General features: G+C 38.2%; 1 protein-coding gene across 4 annotated transcripts in view; it reads right to left on the minus strand.

The window, feature by feature from the left end:
* LOC139981908 (dedicator of cytokinesis protein 7-like) overlaps window positions 1–14737 on the minus strand; it is a 49253-nt gene that overhangs the window by 29424 nt on the left and 5092 nt on the right. For all 4 annotated transcript variants that reach the window (XM_071994349.1, XM_071994339.1, XM_071994334.1 and 1 more), the window contains 12 exons: window positions 13412–13587; window positions 10045–10240; window positions 9316–9537; window positions 8773–8858; window positions 7406–7472; window positions 6225–6443; window positions 5529–5670; window positions 3600–3808; window positions 3067–3160; window positions 2329–2491; window positions 1035–1146; window positions 555–767 (listed from right to left, as the gene is read on the minus strand). In XM_071994349.1, the coding sequence (XP_071850450.1) occupies window positions 555–767; window positions 1035–1146; window positions 2329–2491; window positions 3067–3160; window positions 3600–3808; window positions 5529–5670; window positions 6225–6443; window positions 7406–7472; window positions 8773–8858; window positions 9316–9537; window positions 10045–10240; window positions 13412–13587 (1899 nt within the window). The remainder of the gene's footprint in view (window positions 1–554; window positions 768–1034; window positions 1147–2328; window positions 2492–3066; window positions 3161–3599; window positions 3809–5528; window positions 5671–6224; window positions 6444–7405; window positions 7473–8772; window positions 8859–9315; window positions 9538–10044; window positions 10241–13411; window positions 13588–14737) is intronic.

Here is a 14737-nt window from a genome sequence, read left to right on the forward strand (position 1 = left end):
TAAAGGAAACAATAGGACATTTCCCTCTCTTCACCAGTAAATGAAGAATATTCATTTACATGGCCCCATGCAATGAAATACCACCACTTCTTTAACAATGTGCATGTTTTCAGAAAACTGACCAATCATATTTTTGATTGCACCACATCATGAATATTCATTACAAAGAATGAGATTTTAAAGATACAAATGTATAGCCCAATGGACATCTCACTGACATTACACAAACAAGCAGTTGGACAATTTCAACTGCCGGCACCTTTCAGTATGGTACTTCCATGTTGCGCCTTCGGCAATCACAATGACAGTATGAATTATTCTGAACCTTCTATGATAGATGCAGGACATTCATGCTACTCATACTCTCGGTACAAGGTGCTTTTGAAGTGTGAAATGAAAGTATATTTAAAACAAAAACTGCCCCAGCTTGATGTCAATAAACCCATCATTCAATGAATGTATAGTCTTGCCTCTTACGTCGACACAACAAACCTATTCGCAGGACCATTAAATATTCATATCCCATTTGCATAAATGTTTTACATATTCAGTACCGTGTAGCCAATGGGAGTCTCTATTGGGGTGTTATCCTGCTTCTTCTGACAGCTGATATGGTAGAAGGTGAAAAGCAGATGGTTGGTGTCTTTCAAATCTGCAGGAAGTTTGATTTTAATTTCCTCGTAGAATTCTGGGGACTTGCTGTGATACGTGACGGTGGTATATGCGTATCTCTTAAACAGAGATGTGCTTGATTTACCATATATGCACTGTCAAAAGATAAAGAAAATGTTAAAAATAGACTGATCCAAATTCGGACTAAACATGTCACATGTACATAACAGATTCCCGGAATTGGCATTGAGAAAGTGTCAGCAAACCTTGTTAATGAAATTTTTGATGATCAAAAGCAAAATCAGTCAATTTCAGATATGGATTTATAAAAAATTCAAACCTGATGATCGCATCTCCTCTTACTAAAATGACCATGGAAGCAAAATACAAACAAACAACTATAAGCCCTATTTTGATATTACCTCATAATTGTTTCCTTCGGCCATCATGAATTCTACTTTGACAGCGATATTACGAGCCGATCCTGGCCTGTTTGAAAAATTGAGGCCCTTCGGGTAAACGTACAGTGTATTTCTGAAAATAGAGGGAAATAAGATGAGTGATTTATGTTTCTTTTTCTCATATAAAACACATCAGTGCACATTCAACTTAGATTTATAAAACATTTAAGTTTGATATTGATAATTAAGCTTCCATCCATGAGTGATGGTGAGGCTTGCATGTTATCACTGGTTAGGCTTATTGCAGTGAAAGTGTACAGGTCTCATAGAAGACATTGAAATCAATGTTTACAGGTATGCTGCTGGTAGCAACAGTATGTAACATGTCTGACTGTAACATCAATGGTTAATTAAATTTATGTGATACCATATGATGCTAAAAAAGACTTGTATGAATCCAAGGTTAGGCTTATACATAATGAAGGTTAAATTTATGTGACATGATATGATGCTACAAAAGACTTGTATGAATCCATGGTTAGGCTTATATATAATGTAGGTTTTCTTACAACAAGCGTATGGTAGGTAACTATGATATCTACTACAAGGCTAAATGGTAGTCAGGAACACATTATAGGTCAGGTAAGTTACTGTAAATCTTTTCACATCTCTTCAGTGTAACTTTACACATACAAAAGGCTAGTACAGAACTTTCAAATCTCTGATTAGGCTGACTTGTAATGATACTGAGGAAAATACACAGTTCTAGTTTAGTAACATGATATCAATAGTTATACATCTTTTCCATAGTATTTTACGTGCACAGAGAGCTGTTAGGGAGCTATCCAATATCTGATTAGGCTAACATGTAATGATACTGAGGAACATATACATATCTGGTTTAGTTTTCTACATCAATAGTTATACATCATTCCATAGTCTTCCACACACACACACATAGCTGTTAGGGAGCTATCAAATTTCTGGTTAGGCTGACATATAATGATATTGAGCGACATATACATGTCTGGATTAGTTTTCTATGATAACATAGTATTTTTCATTTCACACACAGATCTGGTATAGAACTATCATATCTGTGGTTAGCCTTAATTGTAAAGATAGTGGGGAACATAAACAGGTCTGGTAGGGAACTCCTCTATCTCTCGTGTGGGTCTGGTCTTCATATCTGGGTACGGTTTCACCTGATATCTGGTTTAGTTTTCTATGATATCAATTGCTACACATGTATACATATTGTTTTTTATATCACACACATCTGATATAGAACTACCATATCTGTGGTTAGCCTTACTTGTAATGATAGTGGGGAACATAGACAGGTCTGGTAGGGAACTCCTCTATCTCTCGTGTAGGTCTTGTCTTCATATCTGGGTACGGTTTCACCTGATATAGTTCAGGCGTGAGACAGTACGGATGCTCCTCTAACACGGGTGAAATATCCAGCTTTAACTGACCTGTGATAATTTATAAAAATAAAAATAAATAAAAGAGTTAGATACAATTCATTAAGATCAATCTAACATGCATACCAGGTAAAGGCAAATTACAGAAGTAGAACATCAGTATCTATTTACTTCTATGCTTATCATTATTATCGTTGTGGTCAAGTGGTTAAGGCAGTGGACTTGTGATTTAAGGATAGCAATTTTGAGTCCTGGCCAGATCATTGCGTTGTGTCCTTGGGCAAGGCACTTGATCTCCATTTGCCTCTCTTCACCCAGGTGTATAAATGGGGACCTGTGAGATAAAACTGTCTTTTTGGCGCAGTTTAGCTGCTGCCATGTGGAGGGATTGCCTCTATGTTTGACAGGTTATCCTTGACCGGGATAATGCTGTAAAGTGCTTCGAGTCTTTGGGAAAGGCGCTATATAAAAATAAGAAGTTATTATTATAACATTAAATATCACCATATGTTTTCAGTGTAAGCCAGGATAAGAGGGGCAACTCATTATCTGTCTTTATGGCTCCAGCCATGTTTGGAATTATTGATCGCCCATAATTTAAAACTGAAAGATTAAATTTTTCTTACAGGGTATTGTCTTCAGCTTCCTCAAAACTGATGTTGGTCTTTTCAAATCTTGCAGGAATTTGTAGAGTGATTCATCTGATAATTTATCCCCTTCCTGAAACAAAAAAATAAAAAGCCAATATAAAGATATCGAAATCATTAAATGCATTCAAATGTATCTTTTGCCTTGAATAATTCAAGACTTAAAATTCTGCCTTAAAACCATTCTTTACCTACTGCAGGTATCTTTGTGCATATTGAAAGCATACAACGTATAGTTAAATAACATTTCCATGTTTAGTCTTTGTCTCAAGGCTAATTAATTATTAAACCCCTTTACTGATCAAATCAGATGACACAGTTTCAATTGACAAAGTCTACCCCTTCAAAATCTGAAGAACCAAATATGTGATGCAATGAACTTCCATTCGTTTTGGATGTCGTAGTTTTGCTGAAAACTTTCACAAACAATTGGCCGAAACTGTTCCGTGTGTTTCATTCACGACCATACCAACAGCGGTCTGATAGGGATGAAGAAAATACAGATAACTAACCTGGATAAAGAGATTTGAAACTTTCATCGAAAGAGGATGGAAGTCTTCTAGATTCTTCAGTTCCTCTTCCGGTAGGTAGACGCTTCGCCTCTCCGATCCGTTTCTCTTCATGCTTCCAAAATTCTCTGAGCCTTTCCTTGGCAGCGAGTTAAAGATTGACGGGTCGCTGCCTGGTAACCTTCTTCTGTCTAGACTGTTGGCTTTTCTCTCTGTGGAAGTAAAATTACGATAAAGAAATTAAAAGCATGGAAAATTGCCAGATTGTTCTCACCTTGACAATTCAAAAGGCCAAACCGTGACACTGGATATCCCTTCCCTACCTCCCCACCCCCTACCCTACCTCCCCACTCCCTACCCTACCTCCCCACCCCCTACCTTACCTCCCCACCCCTTACCCTATCTACCCACCCCCTGGGCACCTAGCCAGACCATGGGTCGATTTCATGGGTGATTTCTAAGAAGGAAATCATTACAATTATTTTCTCTTTTTCTTCTTATTCAGATTTGTTATTAATTTATTTATTCAAATTATCTTCGTGCTGACAGTAGATTTGTGAAACGAGAGAGACAAGGACAAACTGTCTTACAATTAATTAATTCATTTGTTGTGGTTATTGTTAACAGCTAATCAATCTGCAGAGTTATTTGTGTGTCCATGCAAATCATTACAGATTGATGTTTGTATTTCTGCAGCACCATTAAGAATAATCAATTCTGTGCCTACTGTAGAGAAACACTTAACATCCCTGTCATCATGTTCCAAGTGATTTAGGTGACATCTTTTAACATGCGACGGTCACTGCGTCCTTCCCTTGCTCAGCGATACATCCATACTATCTTATAATACCCAACAGAGTATAATTCAACAGAAACAGAATATTCTACAAATCAAAACTTATGACAACCTGAAAGTAACATGTTTTGAGGATCCACCTCAGGTTTAAAACTTATCTCAATCTCAACACTCAACAGTGTTGTTATACTTGCAATCAAACATCTGGTATATTTTGTATTTTACCCTGCAGATTCACAAACATGTAACTGTAGCTCTTGTGCCTTGAGAGACTACAGTTCCAAAGATCATCAGTATTGGCCAAAAATATGCTTAAAAAAGTTAAATACTGGTCACTGATGCTCCAACTCCATCAAGCATTTTATGAATTCACTTAAACAACACAAACACCTAAAAGGACCTCAGTCAAACAAAAAGCCTTTATCATAACCTCAGTTCCATTCAGTTAAGAGTACATATCTATGTTAAACAATAATGTTAGGCAGAATTTTGGTCGTGATATGTCGTAGTCCAAGACAGAAAGATAACTGCTAGTACTATTAATGTTTCCATAGCTTTTCTGATTTTCAAAATATTCACATTTTAATATATACTTTAATGTCCAGAACACTCCTTAAGGCATAATTGATGATGAAATTGGCTCCACATTGCCATCCTAAATATAAGTGTTAATCAATTGTTTTATAGATTATAATAACTTCACGAAAACATGTTCTTCTAACTTCAAATTATAAACAGAGCATCCTTGGATGACATTCCACACTTTTGTCCTTGATCTATTGCATAATGCATTGGAAATTTGTCATTTGAAGCCATTAATGTGGAAATGTGTCATTTGAAGCCAAATCTCTTATGCTTTCCTATTCAGTCTTGAGTTGGATCTGAGGAAGTGACTCAATGGGGATGTTTGTTAGACTAAGTAGTCCAGCCACTTTAATTTATGAGCCAATGTTCATATCTCAAATTTAACAGTGGTGTAGAAATGCAACCTGGACTGATAGAAGTATTTTTGAATGTCAAAAAGATATATTAAAGTTGTGCCTAAATCATCCTTTCAAGTGCTTACATGATACCATCCTCATCAGGGTCATAGGTCATTTCATTATGATGATATGACATCATCAATTGTTACTTACCTGCTTCCCCTTCTGGTCTGTCCATTGTGTTTGCATCGTTTATGACACTGAGCAGTTGCACTGCAGTCCATGCAAATGGCATTCTGTAGGCTCCCAGTTTTCCACAATAAAATTTGGCATTCGCTCGAGCTTTCTCGATGTGCTGCAAAGAAGAAGTCATTTATTATAGTTTAAACTTTGCACTTACAAACTGTCACGCCAACAGAGCCATCCAATGAGGGGATGAGGGGGGAGGGAGGGGGGTTGGAGTTGGAGTATTAGTGGTACTTGTCAGTACCCTAACTTTGTATTTTCCTTTATTTGCTTTATCACAACCGTGTCAACCGATTTCAAACAAGCACATACTCCTTGCGTCTTTGCATTATTTCTGTGCGTTATCAGCGCTTGCTGACAGCATGCAGATATTTATATGACATTTTGCAACATTTGATTTCATACAATAGCATACTCATCTCACCTTCTCATTATCTCTATGCAGCATCAAAGCCACACGTCGGTATGATAATTTCATGACCTTTGATATGGCACTGTCATAATGGTGTAAACTGATTGCATTCCAGAGCACAGTTCTCTCAATGTTGCATTATCACTGTGCAGTAATAGTGCTAGCTGTCAATATGACCTTTGACATTATATGACCTGTGACACAACACCATCTAACTTTAATTAATATTAAAGAGGGCAGAGTCCTCTCACCTTTGTGTTATCCCTGTCTTTGAGGTACGGTTCCACCGACACGTCCCCGGACTGAAGGACCTTCTCGAACTTAATCACTAAGAACACATCGCTGGATGGATAGGTCAAGGAGAAAATAGCAGAGTGGGCCAGAGTGTAAAGGTCAGGTTGGCCGAGATGACCTTTCACCATGTTGCGAGTCTGATCCGCATTCAGATCAAAGTAGAAATTTTCCGATATCTAGTGAGTAAATACAAAGAGGGAGAAACAACAGACAAGTCATGAAACTGTTGGCAGTCCTGATCCACAAAGTTCCTTTTACTTCCACTTGACATTTCTCTACCTGTTCTCTTTTTCTATCTGGCTTTGTTTACATTTGAAAAGCATAGAAATATATATTTAAAGCAAGCAGTACCTGTAAACAAATATTTGAAGGAAACTTTGCACGGTACAATGACCCATCTCCTCCTACCCCTCCCTGCTGACCCCCTCCCCCTCCCCCTCCCACACACACAAATGCACACATCCTAGTGAGGGAGCTAAGATTCAATGGCTTTATGAGGAGCTACAGCCATTCATTGACATGCTTATACTGTCACATTAGATGACAAGGAGTAATGCACTCAGAAGAATTAGAAAATAAATATGACACAGAAAAACAGTAGCAATGTGCATGTTGTACATACAGTTACCTATTAATACACTATTGATCTCTACTGACTTACACTAGCTAGCTGCCTTTTAAATGACCATATGCCACATTCCACAACATTCATACAATGTTAGTTTGCATGCACAAAGACGCAATTTAGACATTCGTTGGGCTTAACAGTTGAAGACATTAGCAGTTTCAGCCCCAACTCGTATCTGCAGAGATGGATAGGCTTTGGTACCTTAGTTATCAAAGTGTGGTAGGGTCCAGGCTTAGCTACTGATGTTTGTTTTCAGAAGCACCAAACTCACTCAGGAGTTTAAACACTATTTTTGTGACATCCATACAACAAACAAACCAACAAACAAACCAGCACACAATTATCATCATCAAGAGAGAGAGAGAGATAACTTTGCAAAAAAATCTCCCAATCTGCTCTAAATATACAATTTTAATATCAAGATGACAAACATAGCAACACAGAGGTCGCATCAACAACATCCAGACAGTGATTGTCAAATTTTGATAGAGTTATCAATGTCTCAAATACCTTTTTCTTCTCCTTACAATCATACAATGCCATGCATGCAAAGACAGGTTCTATGTCAACCTCCAATCTGAAAAAAAGAAAGGAAACAATTGTTAAATATACACAATGGTACCCTAGAGTAGGGGTTAACGATAGGCTGCCTACAGGCCAAACCGACCCTTCCCCATCTACCACCACACACAAAATAAAGAAATTAGAAATTGTCCACAATCTTGTCTTTATCATGTATGCAAGTCCTCAAGATCTAAGGCTTGAGCACCTTACGAGCATTAAAATGCACATTTGTTCAATCTAAGTATAGTGAGAATTTAGTTTTCTGTGGCGCTTTGCTCCGACTGATGTTTCTCCTATGTGGCACTTGTAGAAAAGTAATGGAAAACCCTTGCTCTGGAGAAAAGCCTTCGGTAATTTTAAATATCAAATGCCAATGGAAGCCTGGTGAAAGAGCCGGTTAATAGTCACCTCTACGTTTCCCAAATACTTGTGGACTAAACTTCTATCTTTCATCACTAAAAAGTTCAACAAGTGTTGCAGGCCAATTTTTTTAAGGAATTTTCAGATTTTTAGGATGTCCGTATAATGCAGCTAAATAAAAGTTACCAGTACAGTTTGTCACTGTAGGAGGTACAGTACACTGTAGGAGAGATGTTTATGTTGGTGAATAGAACACAAGATTTTGGGGTGATACCAATTTATTACTTTAAGTATTTGGTGGTATTAGGCGACATCGCCGCTACACAACCTCCACGGCTGATTTTGGTTGTCAAACAGCAATTTGGTCATCTAAGACAACGGGACTACCATCCAAAACCTGCCGTGCTGTCAAAGCACTGCTATATAAATGCTAACTAACGAGTAAGCACCAGTAGCCAGGATCACAAAGTAAGTTAATTATCAGTTACAGAACAGGAACATTTTGAGACATGACACCAGTGGCTGTTCTAGTCCAAAATACCTACAAATACCTACTTTTTCCCTTTTGCCATATATTTATAAATTGTTTGTAAGGCCACGCATGAACTAAAACATACCAAAAATGGATTTCCTTTGTAGTTTATTCGTTTTGAGGAATGTATTGCTTTGCATTTGTATGTGCAATTTTGAGGTCACATAGTTTGATCACTCTTAAAGCAAGGTTTAAATTCAAAATAGAATATTACATTTTAAAGGGGGCGAGGGGGGGTGGGGGGCCACAAATGTCAGCATCATTTTGATGGTACTGAAATTCTGTAAAAACACTGCCATGCTCAGTATGTATCCTACTCTTTACATTTTAAAATATTTAACTTAATTGTCAAAATGGATGATTTTAATGTTGTGGCTTATTTCCATCATCACAGAGGTAACTTAAAGCAGTGTATACTTACTGAAGCTTGTCACACTTGACTAGCAACCTATAGCCAAAGTGCTGTCTTGGAATCTGTGGATACATTTTCCTTTCAATGGCATCAGCCTGGAAGAAGAAAATATACATCATGAGTCTATATATATATTATACTATATCAAATAATCTAGCCGTTAATGAAGAAAATTGAAATCGTAACCAGTCGATAAACAAATAAGGGACGATTGGATTATAATTCCATGGACTAGTCTGAAAGACAGTAACTAATATAGCCTACAACAAACCAAATTGTTTGTAGGAACAGTGGTTATTGAATGCAGGAAACACTTGTTGACTACAAAATCATGAAATCACAGAACTAAATGCTACAAAATATACAGAAGTGCAATTTGGCAAACTCCTCCATATCTGAGAAGAATTTAGAAAGTTAGTACCTCCTAGAAAGTACTTTGAAAACTTTTATCAAATTTTTACACTGCCTGGGGCAATACCAGTGGTCTTTAATGCATCCTACATTCCTTAATGCCTTTCTCTCGTTTGTTTAATTCATCCAGGCCGTACTCACATCTTCTGGAGGTGGATACAGACACATGATATTTGGCTGTCTCTTGGTCATACGGGCGTTGGCGTTCATGAGGTCCTGTTCGTCCATCGCTACCCTCTCCAGTAGCTGGAGGAAGAGATCGTCAGCCTCGCTGTTGTTCAAGTTGAAGATGCTGGAGGCCCAGCTGCCCCTCGGAGTGTTCTCCAAGTGGATTGAGGAACGCTTGTCGTACCCCTCATCCGTCTGGAGCAAAACCAAGGAGTAAAATGGGTCAGATTTTTTTCAAATTCATAATGATGATGATATTTATGAATATGACGCATGAAGACAATAGAAGTTAGATATACCTTAAATACCTCCCTGTAGTAGACTCCATCTGGTATGTACGATAACATGCCACCAAAGAGGAGCAATCTTAGCAATGTACAACTTCATGCCAAGTCCTACCTTGTCTCCCCCCCTCCTTTTCCCCCTATTCCTTCTCAATCTACCATTTTTATTTAGTATAATTCTGACAATCTCTTTCTGCTTGTGGTGTCATTACCTTTGAATCCTATTTCCAACTGTTTTCTCAGTTTAATTTCTCTTGAGAAAAACAAAAATACAAAAGCTGCAGCTGCTGCAAACTCCCCTGCAGCAAGGCTGAGGCAAAATAATCAAACTGGAAGGATTATCTACACAGTCCAGCAGTGCATATTTTCTGTGAAACTGCAGCATGGTACCAGAAGATTACACCCTATGGGGCCTAACCTGACTTCCTTGGTCCTCCAGAGCGGCGACGTCCACTTCAAAGGTCTGCTCTCGGCTCGCGACCAGGTCCTTCTGCTGCTGGCAGATTTTGTCGTGCTCGTGGTTCCTTACGCAGTCTTCGTATTTTCTGCTGACTACCCCCCAATCACACGTGTACCAATGCAGGCAATCTTTAACCAGGCTGTTACTTTCGGCACTATTTTGAAAGGAAGAAATATAAAATTCTCTGAAATTAAATACAGTACAGTACACCTTATGGTGTGATCAGGGAGACGTCAGGACTGGCGGAAAGGGACACGAGAAATCCTAAACGAGCCGTTTTGCGTCGTGCAAAATTCTGTCATTTTGTGCATTCGATTCTCAAACGTCACTTTTGCAAAACCATGAGAATCCATGCCAAAGTTTACACTTTACATTTTGTCTACTCAAGAGGCAAAGTTTAATAGTGCCACTAGTTTCGTATCTACCAGGTACAGTACCTGTTCTCCTGACTATTAGTTTGCTTTATTTCTTTGAATGCATCAAAAATAAAGACTAGATTATAATGCTAATTTTGGACAACCAATACCACTGCATTTCATGATCAGTTCTGTGTGTTATAGGATAAAGATGATGTTTTTCTTTGTGAAAAATTTGTAAATATAATTCTTATCTAAACTTTATTTTTGATCATGTGTCAAAAAGAGCAGAATAAAAGCAGCTTTGTAAAAAAAAATTGCATTCAAATTCCATATATTCTCAAAAATAAGGGTTTGAGATATTAACATTTGAAGCTAATATCTGTTTTGTAATTATAAAAATACAACATGAGAACCCAAAGCACACAAAAGTAATATCGACTGTTACCAACCTACAGTAGTCTACTGCATGAAAAAAATATCTTTTAAAATCTATTTTCTAGTTCAGATGTCGAATGTAAGGCAAGCATTTCTGTGGAAATCTGCTTACAATTTCCAATATCATTTTTGAGATATTAACAACTTGGGCTGACACATTTTGTGTCTGATGTAAAAGTTGGAGAATGCATTCTGTATAGAAGTTATAAATAGACGGTCTGGAAGGCATTAATTTTATGACATATATATATATATATATATACATATAAGTAAATGCCTTGGTAAGTACAGCTGTTACTCGGAGTTTCACGCCCTTAGGGTGGCGATCGTCAGACAACTGAACAAATACTCTCTGCGCGGATATATTCTATGGGGAACACGAACCCTATTTTTTACGTGCACGGTTCATTGGTTTGAGCCTATTGTGGCGACACTTGGAGATGAATTCAGATCTCTTATTGAGTAAATGCGGGTTTTTGGACAGGAGGATACAAAGCTTTTCATCAATACAGAGGTTACATTGACCGGATCTACGCATGCTGGTATTGGAATGCTTAAGTACGCTCCACTCAATAACGAAGGGGGCACCTTTACGCTTCAGGTCCCATATATGTTTGGAAAGCTCTGTTTCTTTCTCGTAACCCTCATGTCGGAATGACTTACTGTGGTTACTGTACCTTTGCTTAAAGGGGCCACTCGATAGCCCTATGTATGATTTGGTGTCATCACCAGTAGTAACATCGGCCCTATATATTACACTGCTCACCAAGCAATTCCCGTTGAGGGGGCAATTAAGTTTTACTCTACAATTGCATATGCGTTGAGCCAGCTGCGGTCTAAGCTCATTTTGTGATAGAAGCCGGTTATTATGGCTGTTGATGATTGATCGCATATTGCCCATACAACTGTAACTCAATTTCACGTTGTTTTTGTTGAAAATTTTGTGGAGCTTGTTTCCTTTCGGGAAGTGCTTGGCGAGTAGTCTGAAAAACAATTTCCCCACATTAGATTTGACATTACGGCTATAAGGTGGGTTAAACCATATTATGTTCCTGGTACGGGGTTTCTTTCTGGGTTGCTTCTTGCTGCTCTCCGTACTGTTGTTGTATACTAGGTGGTCGGTGTAGCCGCTATCTCGGAGCGCATCGTTGTATATGGGGGCAGCGTTGTCAAAGATCTCTTCGTTAGATGAAAGAGTGGAGATCCTGTTGCCGATGCTCTCTGGAATACGCTTGGTGACTTCCGGGGGGTGGTTGGAGAGGCAGTGAACATATGTGGGTTGGTCATTAGGCTTACGGAATGGGCGATGTGTTCCGGTGCGTAGGTCCAGTGTAGCGTCGAGGTAGTTGACGGTCTTAATGTTGGCTTGGGTGGTTATCTTTAGACCGAAGGTATGAAAGGCTGCTACGATACGTTTCCGCATTCTATCCGCTTGGCTGCCCGAGTGGTCCCTGAGTACAGCAAGACCATCGTCTCTGTAGAGGCCAATATCGTGCGAGTCGATGAGATCACCTAACTTATGAAGGATGTATAAGCCCACCAGCTCACAGACTTCAGCTCCGTCGAAACCGCCCATGGTGACATCAAAGGCATCTGTGGTGGCCTTTTTTACCCAAGGGCGTCCCTCAAGATCGTATAAGAGGGATTTTCTGGCGTGTATGATGGTGGCATAAACGGTGTCCTGGATAGGGGTATACTGGCGGGCCCATGTTAGTGATTTGCTGAGTAGCTCTTTGGTGATGGAAGGATAAAAGTCAACGATGTCGAAGATCATGAATGTAAGGTGCGCTTTATCCTTCAGAGCTGAGAACCATTCCAAAACAGCAGGGGTGCTGCGCCATTGGTTGACCTGTAGTCGTTTCCTTAGGCTGGTGTTAATGCGGTCTAGCATGTGCTTACTCACTCTGCCCATCTCGCTTTTTGATGGGTTAATCAGTCAGTATATAGGCTCAAACCAATGAACCGTGCACGTAAAAAATAGGGTTCGTGTTCCCCATAGAATATATCCGCGCAGAGAGTATTTGTTCAGTTGTCTGACGATCGCCACCCTAAGGGCGTGAAACTCCGAGTAACAGCTGTACTTACCAAGGCATTTACTTATATGTTTAGGCTCTGCTTTTATAGCATAGAGCACTCTTCTTGCAGTCCTGACCCTTCCTTGTTATATATATACATATATATTTATATATATATATATATATATATATATATATATATATGGGAGAAGCCAAATTGGCTATGCAATTTACAGGTTTTAGCTCATTCTGAACTTTCTGCAATTTGGGTAAACCATTTCAGATTGGAAAACTATGGATCTTTGGATGAAAGACCAACCTTACTTTAGTCAGCTAGGGATCAAACCCACAACCTTCATAGATTCTCAGTTTCTTTGCCTCTATTATGCCCCTGCCTTTGTCAACTATTTCATAGCACTGGTTTCAAGTTATCAAACTAGTACAAAACAGCGCTGCTACAGAAAGAACGCTTTTATAAACCTATTTCTAGGATAATACAAAACTGTCTATTCTTACTCCTGTTCTGGATGTGGTACTTTAACCGTTCTGGATTCTCTGTTGACCGCTACCACGCTGACATCGTCTTCGGGAAATTCCAGTAGCGCTTTCAAAGAGTCGGTCTCTGCTTGGTACTGGTTCTTCTGTATGTAATCCTCAAACTGAAGGGGGTCCACTACATCCGATAGGGGGACCTATCAGAACAGAAATATAAGATTTTATGCTGTCACTGAAAGTATCATTAAACATCCAATCGATATTAAATTATAAATTATAAATTCTAATAAATTAAAACACCTTGGCTTATGTCTAGTATTAATGCAAGTTTGTCTCTGTACTGTACAGTACATGCTGACAAGAAAGAAAAAAATTCTTCACAAACATGTTACATTGAGACCTTGTTAGTTTTTGTTAATTATGTATGTGATACAAGTATGTCTCACAGGTCTGGGTAAGTTATACATACATTATGCATACATTATATGGAATGTATGAGCAACACTGCTCTTTTAAAATGATATATAAACAAACTCATTGTATCCACCTACCTGTAGTATCACATATCTATATCAGCAATAACATTCAAATGTCAACCAAACTTTCTTGTTTTTGAAATTTTCTACAATTCATTTTGTAACATAACTGTCACAGTACTATAAATACCGCACAGACGGATACTTCACATAAACTGGCAGTTTATTAAAATAGACTGGCCAAAAATGTAATCAAATATTTATTTGCTTGTTTTACTTTTGCCTAAGTATTAGCAATGACCTACACAAACCAAAAGAAGCAAAATACTGTATGTTACCAAATCTGTCTCCTATGAAACTGTTTGTCCTTGTTTGTTCATTTACTGACTTTTACTGATTTGGTATCCACATTTTGGTGTCAGTGTTAAGACAACTTAGTCCAGAGAAAGCAGAAAATGCTGCGAGTATGAAAAATTTAACTATGAACAGTAGAACTTTCTTCCTTTTCTTCTCAATTTTGTTTATTTGAAGTCAAAAACATTATTTCTCTGATTTGTGCTGAAAAACTAAATAAACAAGAACATCCAGTCAAAGAATTTTAGACAAGATGGCTGCAATAAGGATGACTTTAAACAAACATGTAATGTTGACATTTGACTTGCCATTTGTAAGTTTTTCCATGCAAGTGAAAAATATAACTTTTGTCCCAGAAATAACCATTTAAAATAGTATCAGTACTGTATCAGTTTTACCATGCAAAGAGGTTCACACAAGTACTTTCTTAGACGTGCTGAGCAACCAAATTATTTTCAAGACATAATGAAAGTGTTTCATGACACAAATAAACACAGCAACATGCATTGACTCATAA

The sequence above is a fragment of the Apostichopus japonicus genome, chromosome 2 (assembly GCF_037975245.1).
Source record: "Apostichopus japonicus isolate 1M-3 chromosome 2, ASM3797524v1, whole genome shotgun sequence".
NCBI classification, from domain to species: Eukaryota; Metazoa; Echinodermata; class Holothuroidea; order Aspidochirotida; family Stichopodidae; genus Apostichopus; species Apostichopus japonicus.